Genomic DNA, 20427 nt, shown 5'->3' with positions numbered 1-20427 from the left:
GCCACGCACAAAGCCGAACGCCGAAAGCCGAAGGCCGAGCGCTCCCAGAAAAGGGGTAATGTATTTCGTGTTTTCGCCAAATTGGAAGGGCATCCGCGGGGAAGTCCCCGGGCTGGATGGAAATGCAGTCGCCCCGGCGCGCAGTGGGCCAGAAGACTGGTGGAGACGGACCGAAATCCCGGAAGCGTTTTGGGCTCCAGAGTCGCTAAATGGGACTAGAACCGAACGTGTGACCCCACCAATGGATTGCTCTCCGAACGAGGAATCCATTGGTGGGGTCACACGTTCGGTTCGAGTCCTGTTTAGCGCCTCTGGAGCCCAAAACGCGTCTAGAAGTTCGGCCGCCGCCGCTCTTCCGGCCCACCGTGCGGCAAGACACGGGTAGAGACCTAGAGACTGACGGAGAAGCGCGGGCGCCGTCGCGCGCTGGCGGCCATTTTGTCTGGGCCGGCCCAGAGGGGAGCGGGGAGGGGACAGGGAGCGGAGCGGAGAGCGGTGCGGTAAGGTGGGGCCAGGCGGAGCGCAGCAGACAGACCGAACAGTTTTTCGGCCACAGCTCGAAAACCGTTCAAGTTAGAGTGGTACAGTAAGCGAGCTGATTGTAGCTTGTACAGAGACCTACTAGGTAAAGTCTAAACTTAAGGCTGAGCCTAAGTTCCCACTTGCAAGTTGACATTTCATAAAGATAAAATAATTTGTTTTCTGTACTTTGATTATACTTATTAATTTTTCTAAGTTTGAATGTGGGATTAACAGTATTTCCACTTTGTTTTCCTAGTTTAGGACGGGGTTTTATAATTTTTTGTTTGTATTCACCAAAGAGGTCATTTGTTACAACTTATTTTTCTCACCGCCCCATGTAAGCAGGCCAAAGTTTGAGATGGAGTTTAAGTCCCCATGGAAAATTTTGAAATACAGTTCTTTGGCTTCACATCGTAACATCCCTCATGCACCGAAAACTCCATGACTCAAAGACCGCCTTTCACCCCACATAAAGCGCAATCAGCAGTAGCTTGAACTGAAGATTGAAATAGAGGTTGAGATCCCATGGGAGATATTTAACTAAAATTTAACAAAAATCTATAATATATTCAAGTTTTATATACATCACAGCTTGAAAAGCTTTGTTGAAGGCAACAGCATGGACACAAAGAGTTGTGGTTTCCTCAATCTTTTCAAAATGAATCGTAGAGGTAAAAATGTGAAGACCAACCTTTTACGTTAAAATAGTAAGCGTCAGAAGATTTTTAGAGATATAGTCAAAATGTGCACGATAAGGTTCTTAACTGGGTTGAATGGTTAGCATGTGCCTCCCAATGTCAATTTAGCAGTTAAAAATTATTACTTTTGTTAATAGACACACAATTTATAAAACTGTGGAACTTTAAAACTTGGGAAGCGAATTCTTATTGTTCATGACTGAGCGCTGCCACAAGAAGACCACTTACAGATTTAAACTTTATAGGATTTATAATAATGATCATAGTTTATTATTAGTTTTTAATCTTGTCAATATGAATGTTAACTTGTAATTTGCAACTTCATTTTTTAAGTTTTGACTTTATCTAGTGTGAACGCTAGTGCCGACTACCGCCTCCGTGTGTGTTCTTCGTGTTGTTGTGGTCAGTTTACAAAACCCACCGGGGTTGCAATTCAACGACGCTACTAAACTGCACCCGACTTTTATCGTTGCCAACCTGAAAACTTCACTTGAACAGTGAACGAAACTAAACTTTTTACCAGCTCGAATCGAATGTTTGTTCGTTCATTTTAAAAAATTTGGGTTCTGATCATTAAAAAAATTCATCAAAGGCACCTACTTAGTTAATTTCAACGCTTAACACTACCATTTTTTGTTGCCACCGATACTTTTCAAAGGTTCCCTACATTGCGAGGTGCCACTTTCGTCGTGGTTCACTCGGGAGGGTCTCGGGGCCGGACTAAAGGGCTTCGCTAGTTTAAGTTTTAGTTTCAGTGAAAGAAATAGGGGGCTCAGCCAACAATCGGCTCGCTTACTATACCCGTCTATCTACAACGGTTTGGAAGCTGTGGCCAAAAAACCTTCTCCAGCCGTTAAGTGCGTGCGCCCCCATTTTGTCTGGATTATGAGACAGCTCTCCGGCCGCGCGCGGGGAGTATGAGAAACTTTTGGTGCGCTTATCGGCGCCCGCGCTTCCCGTCAGTCTCTAGGTCTCTCCCCCCCTTGGCGGCGCTGGCGGCGCACGGCTCGCGCACGCCGTGCTGCCGTGGCGGTCGACCAGCGTCGGGGCAGATTTTATTACGAACTTCGCTTCTCGCCTCCGGGCATCTCCAGGGGGCCGCCGGGAGGGGCCGGGAGGGAGAGGGGCGCAACAGCCTCCGACCCTCGACCCCCACCCCGACCCCCCCCCCGACCCCACCCCGACCCCCACCCCGGCACGACCACTCACACGCTGACGCGGGTCACGCCCGCAGCAAATTCAATCGCCGTCCACAAAGAACGGACCCATTATTGTAATAATCACGCCGAGAGTGAAATCGATTAATTCACGAGATATCGTACAATATGCCTCCGCCCCCACCGCCGCCACCGGGCGACCCTCTCGACCCGAGGACCGTTCGTAGCGTCGTCTGCAACAAGTGGCCGTCTCTCCGTCTCTCTTCTTTCCATCCCCGCGTGTCCCTCTCCTCCGCCCGTCTCTCTCGCACCCCCAGCAGGAGGCCCGGCGGAGACCCAACATCGCAATAGCACCGTGGGCACCAAATCATATTCCTCCGCTGTAAAAATGAGGCACAATTTATGGCCCTCCATTTACTCCCCTTCCTTTCCATACACCTCCTCCTCCGCCCCCCCCCCCTTTTTCTGGCCGCGCTGTGTGCCAGTGCTCCACCAAGCTCTGATTTACCAGTGGGGTGCACGGCTCCGAGTGCGCAGAGATGAGCCCAGAGCAAACTGACAAGCAAATCGCAGGCTCGAAAAAAAAATTATAAAAGTCGTGGCGCCGATGGGAGTTGAACCCGTGTCAACAAGAACCGCAGGCGGAAGCTCTACCGAGTGCGCCGTTGCTCCCACACGAACTGAGATGACCGCACATTACGCAGTGGAGCTGGCGTTGCGTTCTAAAATCTCACTTGTGCTATGCATTCAATACATCCCCACCAATGACCGGTGAAAGCGGTCAAAATCCCGAACGCGTTTTAGCTCGAGTCGCTAACCGAAAGTGTGACCACACCAATGGATTGCTCTCCGAACGAGGAATCATTGGTGGGGGCACACGTTGGTTTCGAGTCCCATTTAGAGACGCTGGAGCTCGAAACACGTCCGGGATTTTGACCGCCTCCACCTTGGCAGCTCGACAGGAAAAAGTGCCAGGATTCCTTTCCGACCGATGCGGGTCAACCCCACTGGGTGCCCCCTCGGGGGCCCTTTGGTGCCCCTCTGGGGGTTCCTCTGGGGCTTCCTTGTGAATTCCTGGCGGTAAAGGAGCGACTGATGCGCCAGGAAAAATAATTCGAATATTGCGACAGCCTGTCAAAGCGTTGCGGTGGGGCCCGGCTGGCTGGCTGGCTGGCTGGCGGGTATATATAGCCGAGGTAAAGATACAGTCCGCAAGAGGAATGTGTTGCGGAACTCTTTGCACGCTGCAGGCAAAGGCAGCAAAGGCAGCCAGCGAGGAGGCCGACGCCATAAGCCTTTTATGCGGCCAAATCGATAGCGGGGCAATAGAGTTCCTTTGCAGCGGCGGGGCGGCGCGGCGTTGCGCGGGGCGCTGGCAGGTTGGCGGCGGGCTGAACGCCATCCGTAACAGTGTGGCGGGGGGAAAGTTTGAACCGGCCGAGTAGCTTAAATGGGTCGCCAAGTGGCGCGCAGCGGCGCAAAGCGGGCCGGCTGAAACTCCGGACGCGTTTCGAGCTGCAGAGTCGCTAAACAGGACTCGAACCGAGCGTGTTGACCCCACCAATGGACTCCTCGTTTGGAGAGCAATCCATTGGTGGGGTCACACGTTCCGTTCGAGGCCCACTTAGCGACTTTGGAGCTCAAAACGCGTCTGGAGTTTTGGCCGCCTCCACCGGTCTTCTGGCAAATCCACTGTGTGTTTGGAACTCACCTGTGCAGACGAGAAGCAGCAGAGTCAGCGCGGACCACGGACTTCGCCAACTGCATCGCGGGCTCTGCGGCCCCGGCGCCATGGCTGCGCAGGGATCTGCGGACACGGAAGACACTCGTCACAACGCCGAACTCCCACACCATTAGAGTCCGGATTTTGTTTTCACGATTTTCCTCTTTTTTTGCAGAGTACACGCATTGTTGGGCGCCCCTCAGCTCCCAGCAGGTGACCGCCCTGTCCATCAAAATTAAAGAAGGGGCGTGGCTGGCATCGCCTGGCATCGCCACCCTCGCCATCAGCGCCGCCATCGTCATGGCCTGCTCATGTTGGCGCGATCGGGACTCGACCCCCGAGTCCGAGCCCCGGGCCCAGGCCGGGCCCCAGGGCGCCCCAAGAGCACCTCCTTACCGCCGCATAACATTTTACGACCGCGGCCGTCTGTGTGGGTTGGAGGTCCCACCCCAGGTCCCCCTTTCCCAATACTCTCGTTTGGTGGCGGCCCCGCCGGCCCCGCCCGCCTCGCACATAATATGAACCTCATCAGGCGGCACCCAGGGACGCGGCGGCCGCGGCGGGCCGATACTCGTCATCCTTGCGGCATACGAAACAGTTTCTCGAGAATCAATCTCTTTGCTGGCTCCCAGAAGACTCTCGAAAAGGACAGCTCGGTCCGCGGAGGGCGATCCGGGGGGAAGTCGATATCCATCCCTTTGAACACAACGGGCAGGGCTGCGCCGGGCTGCGGCGCTGTGACGGTTCGGTTACTTTCCCCGTCCGGGACCGCGGCTTCCGTGACCACGCACCAGAAGAATGCTCCGGGCCTGATTAATGGACTCAGCGAAAGAAGCATTTTATCCGGATTTTATCCGGTTTTCCTCCCCCGAAGGCCACCGGGAAACATTACCTCGTCGTCATATCATGCCCATTTGCGGAGCCCGTGGTCAGACAAGAGTCAGGCTCCGTGCCAGGTGGCAGGGGGGCCGGGCGCCCCGCGCGGGCCGGGTGTCCCCAAAAGGGGCCCCTCCCAGGCCTTGTAATCAGCCCCTTGGCATCGAGCCTGACACGATTGTGTCTCTCCTCAATAAACTTATGCTGTCATAATAACTCTTTAACGCAAAACTCGCAGAGGAAAACTCCGAAGATGCTCAAAGGACACCGCACAGTGGGTCAGAAGACCGGTGGAGGCTGTCAAAACCCCGGACGCGTTGAGCTCTAGAGTCGCTAAACGGGACTCGAACCGAACGTGTGACCCCACCGATGGATTGCTCTCCGACAATGAGGAATCCATTGGTGGGGTCGCACGCCCAATCACCACGCGTGAGGAGAACCTGAGGACAGAGTGACGCGGTCTGAGTTAATTAAAGAAGACGAATTAGTGGGCTCGCGAGCGACAAGCCCAGCTCGCCCAGCCTCGCCCCAGCCGGGGTCGGTCAAATCAGACTTCCCTCCCCTCTATGCCCGCTGCTTCCATCGACAAGTTCGGAGCGGCCAAACTCGGCCCGCTCGGCGAGGTGGGGCGGTAATCAAAAGATTAGTCATTTCTGTGATGATTCGGCGTAATGGATTACAGACTGGCGGGGCGTGGCTGGAGAGAAGGCTCGCGAGCCGGCAGGGCCTTTGGCAGGGCCTTATGGGCAGGGCCTTATGGGCAGGGCCTTATGGGCAGGGCCTTATGGGCAGGGCCTTATGGGCAGGGCCTTATGGGCAGGGCCTTATGGGCAGGGCCTTATGGGCAGGGCCTTATGGGCAGGGCCTTATGGGCAGGGCCTTATGGGCAGGGCCTTGGGCAGGGCCCAGCGCCACGAGGTGTGAACAATGAGACACAAGCGGCGTCGCGTTCCTGACCGACTGACGAGGCAGCCTTGATCCGTCACAAACTTGCCCCCGAAAGAGGAGGTTCCGTCGCGTCCGGTTCGAAAACTCCTTTTCCTTCACCGGATGTGTCCATAATGTAAACCGGCCGAGACGCCACGGCAAACGCATCAAAAGTCGGAGGAGGCCCGGTCCGGATAAAACTTGGACGAAGTTGATGAAGTGTTGATGGTGCGGGAACGCACACTTTTTTCTCGACTCGGCGTAATTGACTCTTCGCTAACAGGATGACGTCATAGTCAGTGTCAATTAGGAGAGTCCGTCAGGTGTGCATTATAAAGTCACACTTCGAGTACCTGGCCAAACTACCTTATTCAATTGGACGTTTCCGGGGCCAGTTCTGAACGTTTGTTGCTATGCACCTCTTCTACTCTCTCTCTCTCTCTCTCTCTCTCTCTCTCTCTCTCTCTCTCTCTCTCTCTCTGTCCCCTCCCCTCCCCTTCCCAGACAAGCCGTTCGGAATGGCACACCGATCACTGACTGAAACATTAGCGCTGCCCCGCTGATCCCCCGGCAACATAGAAATCGAAGGATGAGTATAAATTAGGTAAGGACACAATGGATGGGGTGGCCACGGAGCCACGTGGCTCGAGGAAGGAGGGAAGGGGAGGCGGGTGTCGGCCCGCCAGTGGCGTGGCACCGAGTTTTGGCACGAGTTGAAAACCGTGTCGACGCTGTACACAGTACTCCCCCGCCCCATTCCCCTCAAGTAAAGTGCCTTGAGCACAAACCGACTACACTCAAAGACTCGCCGGGAAATGAATGACCCACAGTCAGTGATTTCATTTTCCACGCGCGAATGTGAAGTGAGGTCAGAGTTTAAATTTTCCCCTCGGGTCACTAATAGTTTGGTTGAGGATCGGACTGTTAGGGACGTTGAGATCGGCCGCGGGCGAAGCGGTGCCTTCTTCCTTGTCGCTCTGGCAAACGCCAATCACAGAGACGGGGTCATCGAGCAACCCTGCCCCCCCCCCCTCTCTCTCTGTCTCTTCCTCTCTCTCTCTCTCTGTCTCTTCCTCTCTCTCTCTCTCTCTCTCTTCAACCCGACCTCTCCACCTCTCGGCACGGCACGGCCACCGTCGACTCGGAGTTTCTTGCAAATCCCCTGAAATATTCAACAGCACGCAGGTAGGGAAGTAGTAGTGTAGGGGAAGTTCACCCGGCGAGTGTCTGAGAGGAGTCTATCCCAGCCTACACGTTTTGGTAAACTTTCAAACTAAGCAAAGAATAGACAGGAGCGGCAAGTTCCTTTTCCAGTGATCAGCGGAACGGAGCCTCTCACCGCCGAAACCGCCGCGGGGAAAAACTTTGCCGATCTCTGGTTCAAATATTGACTAAAATTCGGTGCGTTCCTCCGGCATATTAAATACCAATTAGGCCGGAAGTTGGCCGGGCCGTCGGACGGAAAGCGGCTTCACGTTTTAATTAGTTTCCCATTCAAAGAATCATTCCCAAAGGGCGCCAGCCACGTTGCACTTCATTCGGCGACATCGGCCCTTTACAAGTCGGCGTGCCCTTCAAACGCGCCAGGCCGCCAGGCCCTCGGACCGGAAATATCACAGAGTTAGGCCCGTCGGTCTGTCTGTCCGTCTGTCCGTCCGTCCGTTCGTCGACGAACTCGGCCACTCGTCCCTTTCGGCCCGTCCGCTCGCAGTACACGCTCGAAGCCAGACCTGTGATTGGCCTGGATTTATTTAAGAGTTGGGTCCAGACCGGAGCGCAGTGGTAAAGAAGCTTCCGTGCCCCCGGCTCGCCACGCCCCGCCCCGCCACGCCACGCTAGCCAGGCCAGACCAACACAGGCCGGCGAAAAGTTTGTCTGTAAAATATGGAAAAGAGAAGGCGCTAGTCCCAATCTGGCTGCCTGACGGCCCGCCCCGCCCCGCCCTCCGCACACAACTCTCCAAACTAACGAACTGAAAGGTTTCCGTTCGGCAAAAGCGGCTCGCTTTCGTCCTTTGCTTACTCGTCTCTCGGTCTCATTGGGCGAATTGGCCGGGCAAACTCGAGGGGATGCAAAGCGCGCTCGACGTAACCTCGCCAAGCCCGCTAAATGCCGGGCCGCAGGGGGTAGGCGGCACCGACTGTGTATGGGACAACAAACATTGGGCCAGAAGGCCGGTGGAGACGGACAAAAGTCTAGACGCGTTTTGAGCTCCCCCGAGTCGCTAAACGGACTCGAATCGAACGTGTAACCCCACCTATGGATTCCACATTCGCTGAGGAATCCATTGGTGGGGTCACACGATCGGTTCGAGTCATAATTAGCGCAAGCTCAAAACCCGTCTGGGCTTTGGGCAGCCTACCCTGGTCTACTGGCCCACTGTGAGTGGGCAGGCTCGGACTGGCCCCCCCAAAGACCCCAGCGGATAAGACCGCAAAAGGCCCCCGATCATCATTATGTTTTTACCCTTCATGACCAACTTTGTGAGGCTACCGCTCCCAAACTAGTTGCGGTCAATAGCCTTCCCGATACAGGGCATGAAAGAGTGGGGTCTTAAGAATACTAGGGCGTCGAGGGAAGCCTTTTACGGCTACTAGATTGGACACAGTGGCCGCCCAAAGTCAGCAAAATCAGCAAATTTCCGAGATTCGACCGCTTTTTGACCAACTTAGTCGGAAAGTCGTTGCGGTCAAAGCCAAAATCGTTGTGGTCAACGTCTTCCCGATACAGGGCATGAAAGAGTAGGGTCTTAAGAATACTAGGACGTCGAGGGAGGCCTTTTACGGCAACTAGATTGGACACAGTGGCCATCCAAAGTCAGCAAAATCAGCAAATTTCCGAAATTCGACCACTTTTTGACCAACTTAGTCGGAAAATCGTTGCGGTCAAAGCCAAAATCGTTGTGGTCAACGTCTTCCCGATGCAGGGGATGAAAGAGTAGGGTCTTAAGAATACTAGGGCGTCGAGGGAGGCCGTTGACCGCAATTAGATCGGACGCAGTGGCCGCCCAAAATCAGCGAAAACGGCTACTTTCGTCCTATATATACTAGGACTCTTTGACTAACTTTGTGACGTTACTGGTCCCAAACCCGAAAGGCCCCGGCAGGTTTTTCTGCCTGTCTGCCCTGGCCAGTCCGAGCCTGAGAGTGGGTCGCACCAGGACACTCCGAACACACGCAACTATACAAAGGGGCCGCAGAAACCACACTCTAAAAAAAATTGTGGTAGAAATCCTATAAAAGTATCGGACGCATTTAACCTATTCGGTATAGGATTTTTCCCACACAGGACATGGTAATTTTACCATATGTCGATATGGCAAAAATCCTATACATGTTGTTAGGTTTCTACTATATTAGGGTGTGGGAAAAATACTACACCGTGTATGGTAAAAATCCCATACGAATTGTGGGACATTTTCGTTACGTGAGGTGGTGAAACTCCTATTCAAGCATAGGAAAGCTTGTTTAGTGGATCATCATTCGGAAGAACATGGCGGCACATCTCACAGGAAGGCTTTACCAAAAATGAAGTAGTGAGAGTGAGGACCCCAGCAGAAGTAATCTCAAACTCGGAAGACAGTTCAGACCTGTCAAGGTTACCCTTGACGAGGTGGACCGCGTAGCTAGACATGAAGAAGATCTTGCGTGCCCCCAAACCTAATGGCCGACCGCAGTCGCCAGCGAGTGGCAACATGGAGATGCGTTTTTCTCGACTATAGTGTCATATTTTTTTTAAAAACTGAAAGCCAAGGGCTAGGGCTGACACTTACTTAGGCAACAGATGATATAGTTGTCGAAATTATTTTCTTTAGTAACATAAATCGGAAATACTTATTGGTGAACGGGCACGGCGCTCCAAGCGCCACCTAGGGGCAGGTTTGTGAAACCTGGCGCCGGGCGGCTGACAGTGGACCATATACCCTAACCCACAGTTTACGTTTTGCAAGGTAACTTAACAAAAGACGATGTCAAAATGCTTTGGAGCGCTACGTTTATTTTCAGTCTCATTATAATATCACGTAAAATTTCGAAAGGATTTAAAACCATGGCTCATTTACATAAATAGTTCTCAGAGTTTCCGCGACTTTCAGAGACTTACCCATTTCAAGTTTTACTGAAGAAGTCGAAATAATCCAAAACTATGAGATAATGGGGCAGAACAAGATACAAAATAACTTTAAACCAGTGTTAACGAATCGTCTACAGTGCCAATTTCTATACAACGGTTTGACACACATGAGCTTTTGTTTACTTTCCTCTGGGCAGTTTTGCCGCCTTGGTCCTTGTGCAGCCTGTTACCAATATTGAATATCCGTTTTGTTCCCCTCTCTCCTCCAAAGATTTTTCAGAAATGTTTGGGATTCTTACTAATGCGTTGTAGGAAAAGCACTATACAACGGCCTGAAGTAATAGGATTTCTACTAAAAAGTGTGGCAAAAAACCGATCACGAGTACAGGAAATCAAATTCCTATACTCGGTTCGGATTTCTACTACACCGCATTGGCAAAAGAACGAAAAGCATAGGAATTTTCCAAATCATGTATAGGATTGTCATTTCCCATACCGAAGTTGGTACTTTTACCATACGACGGTGTAGTAGAAATGCCATTATTTTTTAGAGTGCAGACGATCACCATTCCCGGAAAGCGTCCATTTTGTTCAACCTGCAGGAGCGGCCCTCGCGCCTGTTGCGTGTGTCGAACTTGGGCAACTTCTCCATCACGCCAGCGACGCCAGCAGCACGCTGGCCGCGGCACGGAGCCCTCCGCACGCACGCCGGTGGACGCCAGCGCGCGCCAGCGGACGCGGGGAAGCACCGGCCAACCCTCCGCCCAGCAATGACCCCAGCGATCCTGTACTGGGGGCTCCCGAACCAAGGAAGTGAGGCAACCCGTTTGAACCGGCGACACAGAGAGAGACGCAGGCCCCTCTCTCTCGCTCGCCACAAGGTGCTGACGGGACAGTCGGGGGTAAGCTTTCGCGGTGTAGGCGCGGCGCCGCGATCGAGAACCCTGTGGTGTCCTGCGTCCTCGCCGTGAGGCGAATCCGGGCGTTTCTTTTACAACGACGTGTAAACACCTCCCCCCCCCTCTCTCTCTCTCTCTCTCTCTCTCTCTCTCTCTCTCTCTCTCTCTCTCTCTCTCTCTCTCTCTCTCTCTCACCCCAACACGCACAGCCTCTTCGTCCCTCCCCTTTTTATGGAACAAACCTTGGCCGGCCTGGCTCGTGGCGCGTTCGATAGCACGAGCGACATGACCTGAGCCTTTGTTTGGTCGCCGACTACAAATTTAACGGTGGGGTGGAAAGGAGAGAGGGTTGCGTCAAGTTAGGCTGGAGGGTCTTCGTTCGCCCTTCATTTCGCTGTTTGAATGGTATCCTTGTTACCTCGGCAACAACGAAACAGTGGCTGCGACCGGCTGCGACCCTTTTTCGACCTTTCTTCCGGTGCCTGCTCCGCGCGGAGCAACTTTTAAGACACCCCCTGGCTCTGGAGGCCCGACTGCCGGGCTGCGCTTTTTGGGCCCCTTCGCCGCGGCCGCACAGTGGGCCAGAAGACCGGTGGAGGCGGCCAAAACTCCTAGACGCGTTTTGAGCTCCAGAGTCGCTAAATGGGACTCGAACCGAACGTGTGACCCCACCAATGGATTGCTCTCCAAACGAGGAATCCATTGGTGAGGTCACACGTTCGATTCAAGTCCTGTTAAGCGGCTCTGGAGCTCAAAACGCGTCGATAATTTGGGCCGCCAGCGCCGGTCTTCTGCCACTGTGGGTCGGAGTCAAAGTCCCCGACTTGCCGCCTTCTGGCACCTCGGCCTGCAGTGACTGCGCGTCGCTCCTCGCGCGGCTCGGATCGTTAGGGGCTGTTAATCCGCGAGCGGGGCAGCCGAGCAGGTGGAGCTACCACTTGGACGAGGCTTTGATCAGCTCAGCCGGGGTGTCAAGTGGGTTAAGAATGCCCCGGAGGAGGCCTTCAAAGTCGTCCCCTTCCCAGAAAACCTCGGTGCGCAGTGGATTTACCAGAAGACCGGCCAAAACTCGAGACGCGTCTTGAGCTCCAGAGTCGCTAAACAGGGCTCGTCATGGAAAACGCGGGAGATTCGATTCGCGGAAGGAAGGACACTATCAATTCGGAGAGGTAGAGACAGTGAAGGGTCCTGGAGGGAATCGCGGAGCGGGGCGGAGCGGGGCGAGGTACATCTATCACGTTATCAAGCTGACAATCAAAGGGTGACCGACGCCACGCCACGCCAAGCCACGCCGGCCGCAGGGGAGAGGGCGTGCCTTGCCTGGGCGTGCCCGAGCATGTAGTATGTGTGCCAGCGGCGCCAGCGGGGACGGGAGGGGCGGACTGTCTAAGGCAACACCTGTGGCGGCCAAGCCCAGCCCCGCCAGCCCCGCCAGCCCCGCCAGCCCCGCCAGCCCCGCCAGCCCCATCCAGCCCCGCCAGCCCCGACAGCCCCGACAGCCCCGCCAGCCCCACCAGCCCCGCCATCGCGTATCGAGGCTAAACACCTCGCATCCACACGCACGCGTTGAGTCGATAACCGTGTCTCTTTGTCAGTCTGTATGTCAGTCCGTCCGCCTGTCTGTCTTTCGGTCTGTCCGCCAGTCCGTTTGCCTCACAGGTTCGTCACACTTTCATGCCGGCCCTTTCAAACATTCATCTCCGCGTTATTGTGTCCATTTTGGCGCGCGCTCCGCCGTGTCACACCAACACGAAGAGAAGGGGGGGGGGCGCATGAAGGGTGGCGTGGATTATGAACTATGAGGGCGGAAAAGTAGCGAGCGGGTAACGCGGGGATGGGCACAATTGCGAGGGGAGGGGGCCGACCGGCCGGGCGAGGGGGAAGGGGACTGGAGGGGACGCACCACAGGCTATTAGGCTGGTAATGGAACGTTGACATTGTTACCTTATCCTCCCTCCCCCTCCCCTCTGTACCTGGCGGCCGCGTCCTCGCGTCTTGCCCGCGTCTTGCTTCGCGACCACCTTGCCGCCAATTGAATCGCTCCGAGCAAGTTTGCCTGCGAGGCTCGGCGTGGTGGGCCGTCTTTCGCCGCGGCCGTCTCTTTGATTCGAGTCTCGCTTGCGGTTGGCCCAGGCTGGTCCTCCCCGGTTTCGAGCGGTTTGCCACATTCCAGACGCGTTTTGAGTTCCAGTGTCGCTAAACAGGACTCGAACCGAATGTGTGACCCCTCCAATGGCTTCCTCGTTCGTAGAGCAATCCATTGGTGGGGTCACACGTTCGGTTCGAGTCCCATTTAGCGACTCTGGAGCTCAAAACGCGACCGGGCTTTTGGCCGCCTCCACCGGCCTTCTGGCCCACTGAGCGGCGCAAAGTCAGCCGAGTGAAGTGGCCGCGCTGCAAGGCCAGCCCGCCCTGTCGGCCTGGCGGTCTAGCCAATCATACGGGCTAATTGTGGCTGAGCACGTCCTCGTCCTCCTTCGGCATATGTGCATTATCGGGATACATTACGTCTTGATTGGAGCGGCCGGGAAGGGGAAGGGGAGAGCTAACTCGAGCTAGCCAGTGTATCGAGAGCGATGCTCGCTCGGGGCGTTCCCTGGTCTTCCTCACGGCGTTCCCAGGGCGTTCACAGGGCGATCGCAGGGCGTTCGCAGGGCGTTCGCAGGGCGTTCGCAGGGCGTTCGCAGGGCGTTCCTCGGGCGTTCCCAGGGCGTTCTATACAGCGCTTCATCCAATCGGGTTCCCGGTGGAGGGTTGTTGAGGGGACTAGCTTGCAGGTAAACCCGCTAAACCCCGTAAACCCGACTTCCTTTTGGCCCCGGCGGCGGCGTGAATCCCGACACAAAAAGGGGCAAAACGTCGACCTGCTGCTTCGCCGCTTGGTCGCCTGGCCGCGGCGGTGTCTGTCAAAGGCATCGCGGAATGGAAAGGGCCGATTGCAAAGTCGGGGGGACAAGTTTCGTAGCGGCAAACTTGCAGCGGCGCAGCACTCCACTCGAAACGGCGGCAAGAACAATCAGGCAGAAGGCCTCTGCCGCTCAGCGGGATCATTTTAAAAGCATTTCAATCAGCTAAGATTTTAAAAATTAAAAAAATTAAAAAATTGAACACATGACCGACCAGAGATGACACTAGACTTAGGTCGTTCCATCAGTCAAATATATTTCTGTAGACTCTCTCTCCTTTTTTTAAAAAAAATAACAGATGGCCATTCAGACACTGAAGACAGGCCGTACATTTTGTCACTTTAGCATGCTATACTGTGACGTTCTCTTCAGTAAAAAACAGCAAACCCGCAATTTCGGATTGTCTGGTGCCATTGAACCAGCACAGTGCGGTACTTTGCGGGAAGCACACACGCGTCATGGAGGAATTATCCCTTTCTGGACGTTGTATTATTGCGCGGACACACACACACACACACACACACACACACGCGCGCACAGGAACGGCCCAAGCTGGGTTGCACTTTCTTTATGGGCGGAAACATGGCGCTATCTTCAACTTGTCGCCCGCCAAACAATTTCAATTTTTCATCCAGCGGGGCTCCGCCAAAAGCAAGAGAAGGGGGGGGGGGGGGTGCACGTAACGTCCATAAGGGCAGCACATAATTCTTTCGTCCATACCCTTCATCGCGACCACGCCACGCTCGCTCCATTGAAAGCAAGTCCGGTTCTGGAGGTAAAAGGGTCTGTGGATCAAGACGGAAAAGGGTCGGAGGGTCGGAGGGAAGGGTATGAAGGCGGAACAGGGTCGGAGGGAAGGAATGAAGGTAAGAGTGCGGAGAATAGGTAGGGGGAGGGCGTAGGGTGAGCAGAACTAATCAGGAAAAGGAAAAGGTGTGCAGTGAGTGAGGGGTCGGAGGACGGTATACCGGTACCGAGGGTACAACGGGTCGGACGCGGCAGGTACGGAGGCAGGGTGCGAGATGTGTGGGAAAGGGTCGGAGGAAAGTTGGAGCCCCCTTGACAGCCAAGTTGGCGGTGCGCAGCCGAGGCGCAGCCTGGGGGATGGCCCGGAGAACTGAAAGCGACTTATGACGCGTGAAATGGCAGTGACTCCGGACGGACGGACGGACGGACGGACAGACAGACAGACAGACAGACAGACAGACAGACAGACAGACAGTCCCTGGCGTCGCGGCGGCGCCTCCACGGTGTACCCGCACCCCACCGCGGCGCCGCGACGCCGCGACGACTGCTCCAGCCTAGCGAGACAAAGACGAAGCAACAGCGGCATGCGGAAGCGCGATGCTGCCTACAGGCCTCCGGGGTAGGGTCGGCAGCTACACTCGAACCAACTCGAGGTCATCAGACGCCTAATTGGTAATCAGTGAAATAACCAACACAATCCGACATAATCATACTCACTTTTTGACCGTTTTTGCGAGGCCACGCTGCTCCCAAAATCATTGAGGTCCAAGCCTTCCCGAGGCAGGGCATGAAAAAGTAGGGTCTTAAGAACACGGAGGACGTTGAGGGAGGCCTCTGGCTTCAGCTGGATTGGGCGCAGTGGTCGCCCAAAGTCAGCAAAAGCAGCTGCTTTCGGAGATTCAATCACTTTTTGACCAGTTTTGCGACGTTACTGGATCCAAATTCGTTGAGGTCAAAGCCAATGCATGAAAAAATAGGGGTGAGAGCGTTGAGGGAGGCCTCTGGCCTTGTCAGCTAGATTGGACGCAGTAGCCGTCCAAAATCACGCGACATTTTGCCAACTTGCCAGCAACACTGCTCGCGAGCACTACCTCCTTTGCGTTCCCTGTGTCGCTCTAAAGGCGCTAGAGGCGCCAGGAGAGGGCAGCCGGACGAACAAAGGGAGACTTGTTGGCCGACCCGCACTCCTACAAGCTCCTCGAGTCCGCGTCCGTCGAGGCGAGTGCATTACACCACTACCCGCCCTTAATGAGCAGGCCGTCTCTCTCGCACTCACGCACCGTCCCACCAGTGCGAGAGAGACGCAGCTAACTCAAATTTAACAAATTTTAACAAAGAAAAATTGTTTACAAATTAACTGCATGCTTTTTGGTTGTTTTTTTTTTTTTACCTTGAACCTGGCCGTTCGCCGAGGGATCGTCTCCCCACTGGAAATCAATCGACCACCCATTCGGCCATTTGCCGGCTGACGGGCGTCTTTTAAAATCAATGCGACCCCTGGCGGACGCAGGGCCGCGGCCGGGCCCTGCCCGTAATTTAGTCCGCTCAGTCAGCGCCCTGTCTCCCTCGCACTGCCGGGGCCGCCGCGAGGGGTGCGAGAGAGACAGACTGCAGGCCGCAGATATATCGTCCGAACCCCTTGTTCTTCCCAAGTCACACCCGAAGTGGGGGGCGGCTGCTTGATTGATAAGTTAGTGAAGTGACGGTCTGCCGGGGTGGCGCCCTGGCGCCCCCACCCCTCAAGGTCCCCCACCCCCGACAAACCAAACCATTAACCCAGCGCCACTTCCTCACGAACGGGCGGCAAAAAGTGCATCGGAATAAAATGGCGTTTCACACGGCGCGGTCAAGCGCGCTGTTCTTGCGAGTGGCGGGGGCCGCGGGGGCTCCAGTCGCCACACTGCATGCAGTGCACCGCAAGCCGCAGGGTCGCCGAGGAGACTCCACGGCAGCACTGCCGGCACTGCCCCACTCCACGCGTGTGCAATGTTAATGCCGGGGGCCGTCCCCAAATGAGGGGGCTCTTTGAGACGGAAGGCCACGCACTCCGGCGCACAGTGGATTTGCCACAAGACCGGCGGAGGCGGCCAAAACTCCAGACTCGTTTGGAACTCCAGAGTACCTGAGCAGGACTCGAACCGACCATGTGACTCTACCAATGGATTCCTCGTTCGGAGAGCAATCCATTGGTGGGGTCAGACGTTTGCTTCGAATCACGGTTAGCGACTCAGCTCAAAACACGTCCGGGGTTTTGACCGCCTCCACCGGTCCTCCGGCCCACTGTGGGGCCTACATTAACGAGATGCCAACTTGGGGCGGCATATGCACTGGCGGGCTGCTTCGCCGCCTTTACAGCTAGCTGGCTTATCGTGTGGGTCGGGGCCGGTCGGGCCCACCTGCTGGAACCTCGCTGGAACGGCTCCGCCACAAGTTTTGTGGGCAGCTACCCCTTGCCAGGCACTGCGTGGTGGGGCTGGGCGGGGCGGGGCGGGGCGGGGTGAAGCGTGGCCTGGCCACCGTTTACAGTCGCGGTGCAGGTCCAGGAAACGAGCCGCGTGGGTCACAAGCTAAGACGCGGTCTGCAAGTTTGATGCGCGCCGCTGTCTTCCGGTTTAAAAATAAATGCGTTCCGCCACGCCGCCTCAGTGCATCGAACTTGCACCGCCAACTTCGCCCTGGCTTTTCACTCCGGGGACTGCGCGAGTAGCCACCCATGCGTCGGTGCGGGGCGCACAGTGGGCCAGAATACCGGTGGAGGCGGGGCGGACAAAACTCCAGACGCGTTTTGAGCTCCAGAGTCGCTAAGTGCGACACGAACCGAAAGTGAGACCCCACCAATGGATTGCTCTCCGAACGAGGAATCCATTGGTGGGGTCACACGTTCGGTTCGAGTTCTATTTAGCGACTCGAGCTCAAAACGCGCCTAGAGTTTAGTCCGCCTCCACCGGTCTTCTGGCCCACTGGGGCGCGAGGGACTCTGCCCAGGCCAAGGCCTCGGAAAATCATTATCCGATTGCCGCTGAAAATTGCTATCGGTGTCACCGTATCGCACGCGTGCTAGATACGCGGTCACACCATTGAAAAGGGGTCGCAGTGGACTGATACGCGCTGACATTGACCATGATGACGGCTCAGACAAAAAAAAAGTACTACTGAGATCAACAAATAACCCCGACCGAAGGTCATGAAAACTCATCCGAAGATCGGAGCGATTATCATCGGTCGAAATTCGAAGTCCTCCATCCCCGGAGTTGCGTGCGTCCCGACGCTGAACGCCACGCGGGGCGCCTAAGGGGAGGGGGTGTTATCGGCGCATCAGGGCTTGTGATTGATAGGTTATTAAGCCAAACGAGCGGCAAATAACAACGGAAAACAATATTCGACTAATCAACATTTCATTAAATCCCGCGTCACTCCGTTACTAGCACATTCGTCGAAACGGGGAAAACAGAAAAGCTGCCGCCGACGGCGGGACGCGAACCCGCGGGCGGCGACTGTTGACGATCAAGTTTCCCCCACGGGGTGGGGGGAAATGGAGTCTGGCGACGCAGCCTCACACGTGTGCCTCACACCTACGCGCTTCAAAAGCTCTGTGCCAACCGACGACTCGAGTTGGACAAATAAGTTTGAGAAGGGGGAGGGGGCGGAAAGCGCGGCCGTTATGCCGCCCCACACGCAGATCCGCATCCGGGACCGCGTCCGGGACTGCCTACCCGCCAGGCGGCCAGCCAGCCCATTCAGGCACCTGGCGACCACTGTGCGAAGCACGGCCCGCAGAAAGTGCTTCCGAGACGTCGGTGCAGGAACAACCCCAAGCTACTCCAAAACAACTGCAGTCAATTACAAAGAAATAATTTCAATAATTTAATTTTAAATTTGGTATCCAGAGTGTTCTATCCCGCTGCCACGCCACCGGCTCGCTCCCACGCCCACGCTCGCCGGCCGACGCGCCTCTCGAATCCCCAATAAAAAGATGAACCCGCAAATCCCTTTCTCCCACTTTTTTCCAGCCGCAATTATCGCAGCGTCGATCTCGCCTCCCAATGACATCGATATGCAGAGCGGGGCGGGGCGGGGCGGGGCGGGGGCCGGCCAGTCACTCCAATCCCATTTTCCCAGTGAGCAGCCAGCGGTAATGAAAGAAAGGGGGAGCGGCCGGCCCGGGCCAGCACAGTGAAGCACAGCGAAGCACAGCGATAGTGATGAAAGTACTGAGCAGTCATGCGTTCGTTAACGCTTACGCACACACCGAAGCCAAGGAGCAAAACGAGACCGTTTTTAATCACGGGAGCTTCACACACACACACGCATACGTATACCGCGCGAACAAAGTACTCATCAACCAATGGGTCGATGTGAGCGGCTTTCCCAAATTCTTTGTTTCCGTGCCGATGCCCTTTGGTTGGCCGGGGAGATTGAAAAAATTTTAAAAGTGAGGGAGCAGTGGGCCACTGCAGAAATACACGTATATCCAGCCCCTACCGAAGCCACTCACAACACACTGACACACACACACACCGTCACACGGACGTCAAGAAAAACACGTCACATACATCACGGACCGTACCGATACAAAGACCGGCCGCTTTTTCTTTTGGCCTTTGGCCCCCTCGGGGACTTGGACGACGAGGCCGGTTATAATAAATAGGTCTTAAGACTCTTGTCCCCCCGAGTTAGCTTTTGTCTTGATTTACGACCCGCTGTGCACACACACACACACATGCGCGCACACACACACACACACACACACACGCATGCGCGCGCACACACACAAACACACACATGCGGCCGCCACTTCAAGGAACTGTCACAACCATCGAACGGGCGGTGCACCCCGCAGGAGGACATAGCAGGGCCGCGGCGGCGTCGTCGGCGTGGTGGTGCTGGCTGGCGGTGGTCGCCCCTGCCTTGATCCGTCCATAATTGATAGTAAATAGCTACTGAGAGCCTCCCCCTTCTTCGACCGGCCGGCCGGCCAGCTTGACTTGTTTGACTGCCAGTGATAGTGTCCTTGACTCCACACACACACACACACACACACACACACACACACACACACACACACACACACACACACACACAGACAGAGAGTTTGGCCCGCCCTCCACCCCTCCCTGTTTTGGGCCGGGCATCAAAATGAGTGGGTCTCAGTCTTCTCCACAGCACTCACACCAACAAAAAATTAAATTTAATCAAATTGGCGGTGCGCGCGAGTTTGAATACCATAGCGTCTTTGAAAGGTCGTTTCCTCCCGTCAAATATTCACTCTGGCTCGACTACTTGGCCATGTTGATTCGGGTCTTTCCGATAAATGCCGGTGGGATGAACAGAAAACCCAGCAAGACAAAAAAACACCATCCACAGCTACCGCGTGACGCGGAATTTCTAAAACAAAAACTTGGACACCAAAGTTTTTACTGAAAGCTTTACCCAAACTTCACCAGGAATTTCACCAAACGTTTCACCAGCGCTTCATATTTTTTATCATCACCAAAATGTCGACAAAAATTTCACGAAAGATTAAGACTTCATGTTCTTCCGAAACTCCACTCAAATTTCCCCTCTGACCTCGTCGAAATTTCGCGAACAGTGGGTTTAAGTTTCACCAAAATGGACTCCGAGGTGAAACCGGGCGCTCACCTGGTGCTGGCCGTCAGTGGCGCGTGCTTAAGGCGCTGGGCGGCAAGGCGCTGGGCGGCATGGCGCGTGGCGAGCACGCGGAGAGCGGCGCGACGTGCGCGGCGGAGCGACTCGGCGGGGCGAACCTCCCTCCCTTCCCGGGGCAGTGGCAACACCACACTGACTCGCACTCCGGCGCTCCGGGCGGAGGCCGAACGCAGGCCGGGCGCCGCGACGCTCCGTGCTCCGCCGCTCTGGCGCCGCTTCCCCCCTCCCCTCTCG

At 55.5% G+C, this 20427-nt stretch overlaps 1 protein-coding gene across 4 annotated transcripts in view; it reads right to left on the bottom strand.

Moving 5' to 3' along the window:
• Positions 1-20427, bottom strand: part of LOC117652142 — a 161952-nt gene that overhangs the window by 106387 nt on the left and 35138 nt on the right. For 2 of the 4 annotated variants that reach the window (XM_034396818.1, XM_034396828.1), the window contains exon 2: positions 4089-4184. In XM_034396818.1, coding sequence (XP_034252709.1) covers positions 4089-4170 — 82 coding nt within the window. In that variant the 5' untranslated portion in view covers positions 4171-4184. Of the gene's footprint in view, positions 1-4088; positions 4185-19979; positions 19985-20166; positions 20226-20427 lie in introns of those variants that run through there. The other 2 variants (XM_034396838.1, XM_034396847.1) reach the window with 2 other exon arrangements.

The sequence above is a fragment of the Thrips palmi genome, unplaced genomic scaffold (assembly GCF_012932325.1).
Source record: "Thrips palmi isolate BJ-2018 unplaced genomic scaffold, TpBJ-2018v1 HiC_scaffold_10, whole genome shotgun sequence".
Taxonomy (NCBI): Eukaryota; Metazoa; Arthropoda; class Insecta; order Thysanoptera; family Thripidae; genus Thrips; species Thrips palmi.
This window is presented reverse-complemented; position numbering and strand designations above follow the sequence as displayed.